The sequence below is a fragment of the Cyprinus carpio genome, chromosome B15 (genome assembly GCF_018340385.1).
Source record: "Cyprinus carpio isolate SPL01 chromosome B15, ASM1834038v1, whole genome shotgun sequence".
Classification (NCBI taxonomy): domain Eukaryota; kingdom Metazoa; phylum Chordata; class Actinopteri; order Cypriniformes; family Cyprinidae; genus Cyprinus; species Cyprinus carpio.
In genome coordinates, this window is record NC_056611.1 from 10200043 (window position 1) to 10216350 (window position 16308).

Here is a 16308-nt window from a genome sequence, read left to right on the forward strand (position 1 = left end):
GGACTGGGAGGGGGTCAGATTAATTTCCTTGCAAATAGCTATCAGGTGTTTGCGCTTGTGTTTGCCTTTTGGGAGTCCTGGAAACTGTTATGTTGTAGATGTATTTAATAGGGATACTGATTCAAGGTAACACACTTTTTTAGGGGTGAAAACCAACACTTTTGAGGGGCCACGTAAGTTTGTTCTCATTTGCTCAGCTCAGGTCAGTGTCAATAAAGATTAGATTGCCCTTCAGAAGTCCAGACTTAAATTTGCGTGCAAGCTATTTTTTTTTTTTTTTTTTTTTTTTTTAAATCTGCGTAAGGGTTTTCACATAAAAATCATGAGTAATACTAAAATTTATTACATTAAATAAATTCATGAAAACATGTAGGAGCAACTGAAACATACGTAGAAATCACATCTGGGTGGCCTTTCATTTACAAATTCACACGTAAATTTGCACATGAATAAACATTCAGGACACAGGCAGTAGAAGGTATATTAGGCTGCTGCCACTTTAAGACCTAATGCACGGATCCAGTATAGTGCACATCTGATTCTTCAAACAGTTTACATTCACATTAAGACATAAACAACTGTATTTACATGAATACTTGGATAAATCAGACATTTTGACAATTCTCTGTGTATTTGTCTGTTCAAGCATGATAAGACACATAACAGAACTCTATTAAAATACTCGCACACTGTTTAAGATGTGCTTTCAGTGTGTGCACGACTGAATTGAGTTCTCTTTGGTCTCATCACATTTTATTTATTTTTCATTATTATTATTATTATTATTATTTTCAAATTTATCTACTCTTTATTCCAGAAGCTGACAGTTTTGAACGTTTTATGACATGCAGCAAGTGTATGATAACTTGTGTGCCTTCATGGAATGCTACATAATTGTTTGAAAAGGACAAACAATGTTTTGGGGTCCAAAATGTTATGTGCAGTGTGATTTTAAACAATGTAATGCTATTTATTAACTTTTTGGAATATTTATTTACGTAAACATTTGCATGTACTGCAATATGCAGTATTGTCTACTGCTTGCTTGTAACGCCTATTATGCTGCATTTCATTTTCATTCATACTGATGGCAGTCAAGGATGAATGATGGATTAGTAAGCCAGTAACCTTTTTAAATATGACACTGTTTCAGGGCTGTTCGTCTGTGCATTGATTTATGTTAATTTCTTTTAATGTTTGAAAAGAAAAATGGGTCTTCTCTCTCCCAAAAAAATATGTGACACTTGACACTGACCGAATATGAGCACATTTGTATTCATATCGTAATATTTCTGTGCTTGTTAAAGTGGTTCGTGAGAGAAACTTTAAAAAGGCTTAAAACTTTAAAGCCAAATGCCAGAGGTTAAACTGGCTCATTGTGATTTCACATGACAATGAATTCATTTACGAACAGCCAAGTTTAGTGGTAACACTTTGTGAAGGTGAAGGTTATTTTTGTTAAAGGGGTTATATGATGTTGCTAAAAAGAACATTATTTTGTGTATTTGGTGTAAGGAAAAGTGTTTTTATGCAGTTTAAAGTTTAAAAAACATTATTTTCCACATACTGTACATTATTGTTTCTTCTCTATGCCTCGCCTTTCTGAAATGTGTCGATTTTTACAAAGCTCGTTATTCTGAAAAGCGAGGTGTGCTCTGATTGGCCAGCTATCCAGTGCATTGTGATTGGCTGAATACCTCAAGTGTGTGACGGAAATGTTAAACCCCTTACCATACTGTGATACTGTGTCCCGGCGCGATGAGACAAAACCAATAAAACTCATTACAAACGAGGCATTTGTTGCATCCCGTGGGGACATAATTACTGATTATAATGACTTATACTGTCTTCTTATGCGTTTTATGCAAATCTTCACACAGTGACGTAGACATGTGGGGACGAGTCTTAACTTTCATAAAGAATGTCTTTTTGGGTTAAAGACTTTAGTCTTTGCAACTTTAGGATCTTATCTATGCACGAACAGCTTTTAACGCTCCAAAGAGAAAGAAAAACTTTAGTTAATACATTAGGTATCGTGGACTTATGATGAACACTTAGAGATGAACACTAATCCATTTGTTAAAAGTTTAACAAATGATGAATCATCATGCATCATTTCTTATCAATTGATGAATCAATCAGATTTAATTCTACTCTGCTGCTGATTGGCTGTGGTTAAAGCACGCCATTCATTTCATTGAAGCATGTAGGATGTTGCTTTTGAGTGTTTGTTAAGATTTGACTAATCTGCAATTATTTTTTTCTTCTACAACATTTAGTATATATTTAGTATGTGATTCATTTTGTTCTACTTTTGTTCATTGTGATTTCCAGTGGATGAACAGAGTTTTGAGAGAGGCCTTTAGCATGCTGACAGCATTTAGTGTACTAACAGTAAGCACTAGACTGACAGCACAGTGAAACCCTCTCATGGTTTATTGTGTCTGTGAATTCCTCCCTTTCAGCATTACAGTTATCAAAGCTTTGCCTTATGTAACTAATCCACAGATTTACAATTTAGAGACACTTACTGTTAGATTTCAAATTTCTTGCCTGCTGTGAGCAATGTATCTGTTATTATGGATAATGATAGTTTTGTGTAGTTTTAGGTTTTATTCATTTAGTCTGTTTATGCGCTTAAAAAAAAATACCCCCAGTTACCCTATTGACAAGCTGTGCTTATATTGTCCATATATGCACTACTGTTCAAAAGTTTGGGCCAGTAGGATTTTTATTTTATTTTTATTTTTTTGTGAAAGAAATTTGCTACTTTTATTCAGGAAAGATGCAATAAATCCATCAAAAGTCACTGCGAAGACATTTATAATGTAAAACAAAATATATATTTTAAATAAATAAAAAAAATAAGTTCTCTTGAAATTTGTTTTTCAACATTGATACTACTAGTGCTAATAGTAATAATGTTTCTTGAGCAGCAAATAAATCAGCAATCAGGATCATGTGACGCTGAAGACTGGACTAATGATGCTGAAAATACAGGTATGATCATGAATAAATAACATTTTATAATGTATTAAAATAGAAAAAAGTTGTTTTAAATTGTAATATTTCACAATATAACAATTTGTTACTGTATTTTGATCACAGAAATAGATTTTAAAATGTATTCAGATTGAAAACAGTTGTTACAAATTGTAACAATATTCCACAATTTGAGACTTTTACTGCATTTTATCACACAATAAATGACATTTTAAAAAATATTAAAAAGAAAAAAAAAATTAATTGCAATATTGTATTGTGATCACATGAAAAATAAATCTTGAAATGTAAAAAAGGTGTTTTAAAGTGTAATATGTCACAATGTAACATTTTTACTGTATTTTTGACCAAATTATATATCTATCTATCTATCTATCTATATATATATATATATATATATATATATATATATATATATATATATATATATAATATTATATATATATATATTTAATTTTAATGTTTTTGGAAAAAAAAAATATTTTCCAAAAACATTAAAAACTATATCTTTTGAATGGTACTGTATCCCTAAGAAACTAGGAATTAAGAGTTTAAAGGGTTTAAAACCTGACTCATTTTACAGAGCTTCCTTGGTATCAAATAGTGAGTGATGATTAGTGAGAAATTGCTAAGGTTATGTAAAAAAACAAACAACAACAACACAAAAACTAGTTATTCGGTGTCCGTTTACAGGTCAAAGTCAAAAAACCGCTGATCACATCTCTATTATATGGCTTGATGTTTTTTTCCCTCATTTTGGTATTAACGGACAATAAAACTGTCTGTCCACTCACATAGTTATGTTTTAGCACACCTCTCCTTAACAATCTGCCTCAAGCAAACACTACTAAATGTGTAGTTTACCATGTTCCTAAGGGTAAAATCAACCGCAAACGAGCCTGGGGTCCATTCAGCCGCCCAGAGCATGTTTAAGCAGCATCGAAATTTATTCAAAAGAGTTCAGAAAGTTGCAACATGTCACGGGACATTTGTTTAGAAGGTGTCTAGGATCTAAATGGACAAGCCCCAAGGTTTCTGCTTGACCATGCCAGGCCTGTCAGCTCTTCAGGCTTAAAGTTCACATTGAGGATGCAGACAGTATTTTGGCTGTTCAGACTGGAACAGCTTGCCCTCTTCATCCTCGGGCACCATCCAAGAGCTTTGGCCTCTTCTTCAACCCATCAACATCTCCAGCAGTGGGCCTGAAGGGGCGTTCTGGTTCATAAGTCTCTATACTGTTGGATTCCACTAGCCGTTTTTAGCTTTGTTGGTAATTGCTGCTCATTTGCAGAAAGTTGAGCTCAGCTTCATCGCACCATTATTGCTCATGCTGCCGGAAGCCACCAACTCTTATTGAAAACGAATGAGTTCCAGTTGTTTTATCGCAGAAAATCGGCCTGTGTGTGAATGCTGTAGGCGTTTGAAAGACCGCTGAGAGCTTAGCTGTTTTGATTCGGCATTTAATTCTTGTAGCGACGGCATCCAACCAGGGAATCTGATAAGCAGCAGGTGGCAAAGGGGATCTTAAATGCTATTGATTGTTTTGAAGAATGAGAATTAGCCATAAGGTGTTCTCTAGTGTGTTGTGAGCACTTACGTTTCAAAAGCAGATGTTAAGTCACTGTTAATGTAGAGCTGTGCGACAGAAATATTGGTTGTTCAGACATAAACAAGTAGAACTCGAGCATGTTTTTTTTTTTTTTTTTTAGCTCTGAAGTACCTTAAGTGATGTTTATTAAGGCATATTTTTGCCTTTGTGATGTTAAATGTCATGGCAATTTTCAAGTCATGTGACTTTCAAGTCATTTTGATGTTTATATATTGAATTAATGTACACATAATACTAAGAAGTTGTATTGATTGCAAGCTTTATTTTGGTCTGTTGGTAAGATGTTTTTTGTTCAAGTGTGTTTTTGAAGTCAATGAAATGTGTGAAAGTTTTTCCCCTTACAATGTGTTGCAGTTTTTTTTTTTTTGTTAGCTTGTATGTGCTTCTATACCACACACACACACACACACACACACACACATTTGTTGTCAGAACAGAATGGCTCTGCAGAATCGAACAAGAAGGTATTGACAAGATCATGTCTGAAATACCTTCTAGATTAGATTGTATAGAACAACAGGTATAGGTGCCTAAGAATCATAAGTAGTCGGTTATGGCAGTTTATTGGCTGTTGATGGAGACAGGGAGTTTGAGGTCTGTTAGTGCCTGAAGAATAAAGTGACCTCAAAAAGGTCATTCATAGCTTATTGTTAGCACATCAGGTGATTGCTTTATCTACTTCTAGCTGATATTGTGCTGTATTTTCAGGAATTGTGAAATCTTATATCACAGTATGAGTAATTTTATATCACCGTATCCATGTATGCAATGGGGTTCGAAGGCTTGCAGTCAATACTATCAAAAATACAATAAAAACAGTAATATTGTGTAAGATTATTGCAATTTGAAATTTATTCCAGCCACAGTTAGGGCAAAGTTTTATTTTTAGCTGTCATTACCCCAGTCTTGAGTGTGAGGTGATCCTTCAGAAATCATTCTAATATGCTGATTTGGTGCACAGTAAACATTTCTTATTATTATCAATGCTGAAAACAGTTGTGCTGCTTAATATTTCTGTGGACAAATAACATTGTAAATTATTTTATTGGCACTTTTGAACAATAGAATGCATCCTTGCTAAAAAAAAAAAAAGAAAGGAAAAGATAAAGTATAAAATTAATTCCAAAAAAAACCTCCAAACATTTGAACAGTAGTTTGTGTATATATGTATTTATCATTTAACAGATTTATTCATTATAAGCCATTATGTTTAGCATCGGTGCAAAAAACTGACTTCGTGTTATAAAACATCTGAGCTAAAAAACAAAAACCATCTTAAATATGTACCGTGGTATAAATAGCTCTGGTTATAAATAGTAAAATCGACTGACACATTTTGACTATCAAGTGTTATATATATTGTTATACCATCATTCAGCCAGTGTTGCTCTGCTTTGAAGTGAAGCTAGTGAATTTGTGAACAAGAAAATGTGAAGTGAAAATGAAGTGACATGTGGCCGAGTATGGTGACCCATACTCATAATTTGTGCTCTGCATTTAACCCATCCAAGCGCACACACACAGCACTGAACACACACCGTGAACACACACCCAGAGCAGTGGGCAGCTAGTGCTGCGGCGCCCAGGGAGCAGTTGGGGGTTCGGTGGCTTGCTCAAGGGTCTTACCTCAGTCATGGTATTGAAGGTGGAAGAGAGCGCTGCACATTCACTCCCTCCACCTACAATCCCTGTCAGACCGGAGACTCGAACTGGCAAATTGGTGTTACAAGTCCGACTCTAACCATTAAGCCACGACTGCCCCGTACATGAAAGGTTTGCCACTCAGTTGACACAAAGTGTCAAGTGAGCACAGAGTATAAATGGGGGGAGTACAGAGCCTTATGGCACACCTTTGTTGATGGCCAGAAGGTGGGAGGTGAACTTCATCTCCCTTGTAGAAAATCAAGCAGCTGACAGCACTTGGCTTGCTTAGTGCCTGTATTTCTGTTTAAGAAGGTGGATGATATTGAAAACAGAAGTGAATTCAAAGAACAGGACGCATGCTTAGGTGTTTAGTGTCTTCGGGTGATGTAATGTGTGGTGTGTCGAAGATGCCGGGTCAGTGGCAACCTCCATCAATATACATGAGTGGGCGGCTGTTTTCAAATGCGAACTCAACTTTGAGATTTCAAAGATGAGCCAGAGGGTAAATGTGGTTCTTCTGCCAAGGGTTGCTCAATAGGAGGGGTATATAATAATATAAAATATTAACTTATTAAATAATTCAGATGAGGCTTTTAAATACCAAATAAATTGGTTAACAGTCATTCAGATTTCTCTTGGTTTGTTTTCTTGTGTATTGGGATATACTTGTTTTGTATTTTGCCCATAGCGTCTTTATGGTATGATATATTTACTATGGCTGATGCTCAGAGACATTACACACATTCATGTTTTTGAAGGATTTTCAGCTGTGGAACTTGCTTTAATGTGTGAGATACCGCATCTATTCTGTCTATGGTTGCTAAGAAGTTTTCCTCTGCTTTGTTTTTGAATATGGGCTGTTTGAGAAGCAGCTCACACTCCTTGAGGAGGCCGAAGGAGGCTTTGATCAGTTCACACGCAGCTATAAGAGTTACGGAGTACATCGGATGCCAGACAACAGCCTCGTCTTTAAGGAGTGGGCCCCGGCCGCCGAGGCTCTCTTCCTCACTGGAGACTTCAGTATGTCTTTTCTCATTCTAAGGCCTTTTCCCTAAGCCCTAGGCGTTTGCCATCTTCCCGTCGGGTAGTACTGCAGCGATTTTTGTTAGATCTCCAATCCCATTACAGGGTTTTTCCTGGGTCAAAATTGGTCTTCGGTGGTGGCTGACCGACATGGTCATCCACACACAGCAAAGAGTACCCTAGTACCCACATGATCGGAGAGCCCAATATTGACAATAAATGTTAAATTTAAAATAAATACAAAGAAACAGTTTATAATTTTTTTTCTTGTCCTATTTATTCATGAAAAAACGATCACTGTCAGGCTAGATAGTAAAAGAAAACGATTACAACTTATTTTACATGTAAACATCATCGATACCAAAGTATATTTGAAATGTCAAAGGTATCACAATTGATCTATTTACAAATTATGCAATTATCACACACAGATATTACCTGTCACTCTCACTGTCATCCTTTATTGCCCTCTTTGCAAAAAAAGCTGTGATTTTTCCACGACTGGCTTTCATAATTTTGAACGATAAAATCCTTTTTTGACAGACCTGATAATTATTTTAGTATAATCATATCAATTAAAAAGTAGTATTAAAAACGTAACGTTAAAAGGTGTAATAGTGTAATTTTTTTACCATATAAAATGTAATAAAATTGGCAGCTAGCTAGCAAGAGCTTGCTTTGTGCTTTGATCTAGTTTCATCTCACTCCAGTCTAACTTCAAACTAAATGATTTTATAGGTAATTTACTACACATTGTCATACGCCTATACATACTGTGGATTATTAAGGCTAAATTTTACTAAACACTCTTGCTAAATGGGGTAAGCACACTTACATTCTCATTTCAGATGTGTGTTCTTCTAAGAAGTAATGATTTGTTATACACCTATTCAGACACTGACGGCAGACCGATTGCTTTAACCATTCATTATAATGAATCGCTCAAAGGAGTCATTAGGTCGCGATTCGGACTTTAGCGGACGTGAATCCTGGCTGTTAGGACATCGCAAAAGATTTGTCAACAGAACACACACGCACACACACAAAAACACTTCATAACTGGACAGATTTTTTTTTTTTTTTTTTTTTTTTGCGTTTATTTAAAGTTATGTCAGCTGCATGTGCGGAAGTTGTAAGAGAAGATAAGGCAACTTTTTTTCACACCCAGCGGTAATTCAGGAAAAATATTCTCCGAATGCACCACGTGAAACATGGATTCGGTCTTCCGACCTTTAGGATCAGTTCATTTTGATGCGAGGGAGAGAGCAAAGACAGAACTGAAGACTAGGGCTGGGAGTCGATTCCAAAAAGAATCGATTCCTCGATTCCGGGGCGTTGGGAATCGAGAGTCGATTCCTAAGGTTGGAATCGATTCCATCAAGGGGAGTCGACTCCTCATTCAGAGTCTTTTTCAGTTCAACAAAGCTTATCAATGGGAGTCTCTCAAACGGAAGGCTACATCCGACAAAAGCTGCACACATTTAAATTCACGAAAAAAGAAAAGAAAAAAAAAAAACAGAAAGAAAACGAGTCGGCACTGATCAATTGAATTTTAGGATGTAGGCTAGCCTTCCGTTTCAGAAGCACAATTCACCAAAGCCATAATTACAACAGTTGTGAGATAAAAGATTATTATATATATATAAAACGATTCAGAGGTTATTTTACAGTAGAACTGGCTTGTCCACAATTTTGAGCGGTTCATGACAGAATAGATCATGACGTCAATGAGGGTCTTGATCTTACCATCTAAAATACTATGATTTTTAAAACATTTCTATCAGCCAATGATAATTATAAAAGAACACGTCACGAGCATAGATCAGTGGCCGAGAGCGCATCTGATTGACAGATAAACCATGAGCTCTATCAGTTATTAATGTTCTGGTTATTTAATTTAAGTGTACAGTTTGTTAATATTGTGCAAAGGTAAACTTCATCATTCAGCTCAACTGTGCACATTTCTTTTAGACACTTCATGTCTTATTTAATATTTGCGATAAACGCATGTCCCTGCTGAGCTGGGCTATGACTAATTTCACGAGCAAAGCTGAAAAAACAAAACTTATCAAATAAACTTTTTTTTTTTTTTTTCAGCTTCATATTATATGAAGGATACATTATACGACCTATCCTGCAGTCATCATGATGAGATTAGGTTCCTTTAATCTAAAAAAAGAAAAAAAAAACAAGAATTGAAAAAGAATCGAAAACAACAGTGAGGAATTCCAAAAATTTCGGAATCGAACAGCCCTACTGAAGACGGAGAGTGCGCGCGCGGGGGAGGGGCGCTGTGCGCGTTCTCTCCGTCACTCCGTCTGTAGCCTGCTTCACTCACAAAACACAATTACACATCAAATATGGCTTTGGCGGGACAAAAAATAATCGTTTTGGCGGCCGCCAAAAAATTTTTAATGTAGGAAAAACCCTGCATTAAAATTAAGCGGTAAGCAAAAATACAATATTAAGTTAACTTCAGCCAAAGCTGAAGTTAAGAAGCTAAAGTTCAGCTAAATGGCTCACTGCCCATTCCACATTTACATATATTTAGTAAAATTAGAATGTAAAATACAAGCATAATCAATAATGATTATTTTAATGTAATATACATTACATTTGATTTAACCCATCCAAAGTGCACACACACACGGTGCAGTGGGCAGCCATTTATGCTGTGGCGCCCGGGGAGCAGTTGTGGGTTTGGTGCTTTGCTCAAGGGCACCTCAGGTGCACCATTAGGCCACGACTTCACCAAAAACTCACTGTCATATATAAATAGTAAGGTAAAATAATAGATTTAGTACAAATATTTATTATACAAGTAAACATCTCTGCACATGAATAATGAATATTATAATGGCTTAATATAAAGCTAAACTGTATTACTCATAAAATGCTAATTTTACTTATAAAATAAGGTAAAATATTTGATGTATTTTCAAATGTATAAAAATAAAACGTAATATGCAAGACATTAATAATTATTATTTTAATGGCTTAAAATATTAAGCCGTACAGTACTATACTTAACATGCAACCGATTTTATGTAAATAATAAAGCAAAATATTTCAGTTTTAGTATATTTAATAACAATAAAATGTATTGTAAAGGTGTATTACTTTGTACATTAATAATGATACATTATCTGCTTAAAATATTAAGATATACTGTACTACACTTACAATGCAACAGTTTTATGTAAATAATAATGTCAAATATTTTACCTATTTTTAGATTTTGTATATTCAGTAAAATTAAATATAATCTACAAAACACTGTACATCAATATTGATTATCTTAATGGATTAAAATATTAACCTATGTGTACTACACTTAAATTGCAACAGTTTTATAAAAGGTGTTGTCAAAAAGTTTTCAGCTTTGTCATAATTCTGAAAGTTTTGTTATTGTACTGATATTTTGTTCCTTTGCAGAATTCACAAATCATACAAGAGATAGTCTGCCTATTCATCTATATCTTATGTCAATTTGTAGTTGACTGTTTGTTCTTTTTGACAGATCATTTTTTCATCTGAAACCAGATGAAAGAACATTGTGTTCAGGTTAAGACAAAAAGAAGAATCCCTTCAAGGTTATCTGGATTGCCTACAAGACCAGATGTAGTCAGTCAGTCACTAAGGACCTTTCTTTTGAAATCTTTTGTTTGTCAGAAGTCTGGCATAATGATTTCTCACCAAGAAAGTGCATGAATGCAGGATTTGAAGGCATTTGCTTGTCTTTTCTACTCATTAGGAAGTGCAAGGTTTTAAGGAAGTACTTTACAGACTGCAGGCCAAATTCTGTAGTCTTTGATCACATGGCAAAACTTACATTACTTTTGAATAAACAAATGGTTGTTAGTAATTTTATCAGAGAGCATGCAAATTAGGCAACAGATAGATAAGCATCACTATGCCTGTTTCTCAGGATTTGAACAAACTCCTGATTATAAACACTAACAAACACTAATTATTAAAATTTGGCATAGCGTGCATGGAATACAGGAATTATACATCAAATCATGCAGATTGTTGAAGAGTATAAAATTATCCTGTTGAATTTGCAGTAAACAAACAAAACAAACAAACAAACAAACAAACAAAAAAAATCACAGACATACTGGTACCTGTATATTTTACATCTTAGAAAATGTTGAAATTATGTAATGTTAATAAATCAAATGTGAATTACCAAATTGCCATACAATCTGATAACGAGCATACTAATACACAGGTTGTAAAACAGAAAGCAAAAAAGACAAATCAGGATCAGGGTAACACGATACTACAATAATGCACAAAAAAATGTACATTTTGGATAACATAAATATTAAATGTAATGAAATAAATAATGTGCCCTTTTACTGTTTTCAATCATAAATTATATGGTAATTAATGTTATGTATTCACAGAAATTAACAGTGTTTTACTATGAAAATAAGTATATGCTCTGTTGAACCAATTTAAAGTTTTTCACCTTGTATGCTAAGGGAACTTATTGCATTTGTAGATTCTCTCTCTCTCTCTCTCTCTCTCTCTCTCTCTCTCTCTGTTATGATGCACCTTTTTTATCCCTCTGATGCACCTTGTGTGGTGGTCAAAAATGAGATTTACTGTGTTTTAGTTTGATAATGTTTTTATTTAATATTTGGAATTTTTAGGGAATTTTATGTTATTTTTTTTATGCGATAATTAATAACCACTTTTTGAGCATATTTCAAACCACCTACCGGAATCTGCTGTATTATTATCTGCTTTTCGGACACACTTTGGGAGCTGAAGCTCGAAACAGACAGTGGAGGAGGTTTAGATGCTCCAGGCTTATAGGGTGTGGAAATGAATGTGTCTTTATCATCGCTGAAGGGAACGACAACATGACACATGAGCATATTCAAGCAAAAGCCAGAATATAGAAGTCCTGTGAAACAAAGCTAAACCAATGTTACTCAACTATTGAGAAGAAACAAAGCAACCTCGGCGTCCGATCGCAGGCCTTCCCGCTCCTTGAGTTCTCTCTAGTGCTGGAAAGCTGATCCGATATTTACACGGGTTCTACTTCTTGCCTTATCGAAAGCATTCTTTTGTTCCATAGACGTTTTCCACTTTTGTTTTATTTATCCGCTATATCTTTCTGTCGTCGCTCGGCTAATGTTCTTCCTGTGCACTGCACGCTCTCTTGTCCACATCATAAGTAGACATGCCCCTTACTGCTGATTGGCAACACGTAGTTTTTTTTTTTTGGGCCTGACTCAGTTTTCTAAAGTGTTTTTGAAAAAATACATACCCCACCTTTAAAAATAACCAAACGTCTGTTTGTTATGAAAAATGCTGCAAAAATGTGCAAAAATACTATTTTCTATTTAAATCTGTGAAAAAAATAAACCTAAAAGGAACCAAAGCCATAAATCTAGACAAGTTATGTTCCAAATTAGAGTTTGATATCTCGAATTGTCTCGAGAGCTCTCTATATTGTCTCTATATTACTCTATATTGTTCATTTAATTTGTAGCTTAATTAGTATGCTGTGTTTTAGTTATTAGACATGTTTTCACCATAAAACCTTTCAACACTTTCTTAGTAGCCACCATTTTGGAAATGCTGTCAAATGATGCTATTCACTGAAGTCAGAATGAGTTGGAATCAGTCAGCCCCAAGTCTGATTTCATAGGATCTCAGTGGTTATTTTCAGATTGGAGGTACTAGAATTAAATTAATGGTAATATGAACAGCTAACCAATCAGCAAGTCCATTTTGAAAACATTTAGGTTTGCACATCCCTATTTCCCTTTCCCCAGCAACCACTCAGAACACCCTAGCAATGGAGATAAAGCACTCATAGCATCTAAAAAAACACATCACACTGTCCTTGCAAGCTTTGCGCAGACAAAAAACACCCACTTTTTCTTTAGAAAATGTTTATATAATATTATGTATCGAGCAGGGAAATTTTTTTAACTGCAATTGCTTTCTTTTAATAGATGGCTGGGATAATTTTTCACATCCATACGCTAAAAAGGACTTCGGAAAATGGGAGCTGCACATACCCCCAAAAGAGGACAAGACACCTGCTGTCGCTCATAACTCCAAGCTGAAGGTGAGCAGACGCATTAGCTGGTTTGTTTACTTCATTAGCCTGAATGAGGCGCTGAGGTATTATAAAGGCTTTATGCTCTGTCAAGATGGCTTTAATATTCAGCCGTTTTATAGATGGCATGTCAGTGTTAAAGCTACAGCAACAGCTGTGACTTTCAAGCCATTTGATGCTCTTCAACAGCATATGTTTTTAATAACGCCGTTCCAATTTGGAGCTTTACACCCATGAGGTTTAAAACACCGATCTTTAATTTTAAACAAATTGAAGCGGGATCCTGTGGGATTGGTTGGACTTCTCTCAGTTCAAGATTGTACATTCAATTAATGTCAACAAGCTGAATGGACCTTATTTACTTTAACACACATTCTTTATATTATTGTGAACGATTCATCCATGCATCTTATTCTTGCATCAAAATGTAACAACTTGCTCTGCTGCTTTCTGTCATTTTTAGGCCACACTGGCAACTTAATTGGGTCATTTTGGTTCGTTTGATTGTAATATTGTAATAATTGAAATTACTGTAACATTACCTCACATTAATAAATGGTTTAGGTCGATTTGTCATTGGTAGTTCATGTTACAGAGATAATTCACCCAAGAGTGAAAATTGTCCTAATTTTCTCACCTTGGAAATCATGAGACTTTGGTTAAAGTTTGAAACACAAATATAGAGTTCTGGCATGAAACTCGAGATGGCGCAGTCTGATAGGTCTAACTCAATCTGACCTAATGGCATCATTATCATGTGGCACAGCTGATTGGTTCTCTCCTGTATCGTTACCCAATGAGCTAGCTGCTCAACATCCCATATATGACTAGTGCTTGCTGTAGCAGTTGCAGCTTGCTTCAGAAACCCTCCACCTTCCCCAGCTCCACCTGCATACAGTAGATCTGCTACGAGGTAATTCCTGTGTTATATATGGGGGTTATTTCATGTATGTTCATCATAATAAGTAGTAGCATCTTTTCACAAGTCTTGGATTAAAACGCTGGATTCATATGGATTCGATTTACAATGCCTTAATAACCTTCTGGATCTTATAAATTTTGGTTTCCTGGACTTCCAGTAGAGGGACAGAAACATCTCAGGTTTCAATAAAAATCTTAATTTGTGTTTTGAAGATTAATCAAAGTCTCATGAAGGTGAGTAAATTATGACAGAATTTTTATTTTTGGCTGAACTATCTCTTTAACTAATATAATTTACACATTTTTCCAAATGGAACCTGAAGAACCTTAACCTTAAAGGGATCATTATACACAATCTCCACTTGTTCCAAACCTGAATGATTTTTTGTTGAGCACAAAAGAGGATATTTTGAAAAATGTTGGCAACCAAAAAGTTGACGGTTGCCATTGACGTCCATAATATGGGAAAAATTACTATGGAATTCAGTGGAAACCATAGTTTATTTAAAAAAAAAAAAAAAAAAAAAATTTAAAAATCTGGTTTAAAACACATGTGCCAAGTTCTTAGAAATGTACACTTTGTTGTTTTCATATGATTTTTTAAAAACCTTTAAATCATTTTCAAGAATAGTTTACATTTATTGACTCTAGAAATATCATATGGCTTAACCATCAAGTGAAATTAACATTTTTTTTTAATACACGTGAGTGTACATCATAATCATTTTCAAAATGTTTTAAATATAATTATAATTTTTAGTTAATGTATATTTTTTAATTTTATTTTATTTGTATTTTTTATTTTTTTTGAAAATGTTTAATTTACAAATATCATTAAGTTGCACCACATGACATTTTGTGGCCTAAACTAATTTTTCCTTATAAAATTGTCATATTATTTGACATTTTAAGAGTCTTCTTTTAAATTATTTATTTATTTATTTATTTATTTATTCAGTGTTTACCGTATCTCTGCAAATGAATCTTAAAATGAAATTTAAAAATATGCTCATCATAGAAGATGTGTATAAAAGGCATTGTATGTATTTTTAATGTATTTTTTGAATAAATTAATTAACCAAAAATAGCATCAATAAACTGCGATTAATTTATAATCTATCTGCTTACAAAGTTGGTTCTGTATCTCGGTGTTTAGTCCAGCCTCTTACGCTCCTGCTGTCCATTATGTTGTGTGACACGCTGGCAGAGGCTTGATTGATGGCAGGTAGATGCCACTCACTGGGCACAGGCTGCTTTTCTGGTTGCTTTGTTCCTGTTGTCTTCTTGGGTCAGGCTCTGGACGATAAGAACCAGATGCAGACCCTGGCCCTGTCCCAGTTCAGGCCCTCACTGGACTCGGATGAGTTGATTGTCAACCGGATTATGTTCCCGGTGAAAAGTGGTCTGGCCAGACTTTAATTATGCAGGAAGTGGACTGTCCTATTCTTTCTGCATCACGCCGCAGGCTCATATCATGATGGAGAGACCTTGTGTTGTTACAAAGGGTGTTTAATGCACCTGTTGAAAAAATTAAAGGCATTTGTAGTTATTTAAGATAGAGATAATACGTATAATATATCATTTGACAAACTAAAATTAGCCAGGCATTAAGTGGGTATAGAATAGAATAGAATAGAATAGAATAGAATAGAATAGAATAGATGTTTTTGCAGGTGGCTGGTAGGAAATGTAACACAATACTCAAATTATGTTGAACTAAAAATTTTAAGAATTTCCAGAAATATTCTAGAAATTAAGAAACGCTAATTTTACACTAAACAAAATAAATAAAAAAAATCTGTCTCCACTTTCACTGCAAAAAAAGAGAGAATTTAATCAGAAGTTTATTTAAAGCTCAATGTATTGACACAAGTATGGGATATTTTTTGCATTAAGCCACAAATATGACAATATTAGTACAAATGTCGTGTTGATGACTGAAAAAAATGGCTCACACTTTACATATCATTAGTTTTGAAAATTTCATCAGAGAGGAGCATTTCCAATTTCCATATAAAGGTTC

The 16308-nt window shown here is 34.6% G+C and overlaps 1 protein-coding gene across 1 annotated transcript in view; it reads left to right on the forward strand.

Moving 5' to 3' along the window:
- The window catches only part of LOC109092657 (1,4-alpha-glucan-branching enzyme-like), a 171069-nt gene that overhangs the window by 15161 nt on the left and 139600 nt on the right, over window positions 1–16308 (forward strand). Inside the window, exons 2-3 of the mRNA XM_042739167.1 lie at window positions 7108–7276; window positions 13258–13373. Coding sequence (XP_042595101.1) covers window positions 7108–7276; window positions 13258–13373 — 285 coding nt within the window. The remainder of the gene's footprint in view (window positions 1–7107; window positions 7277–13257; window positions 13374–16308) is intronic.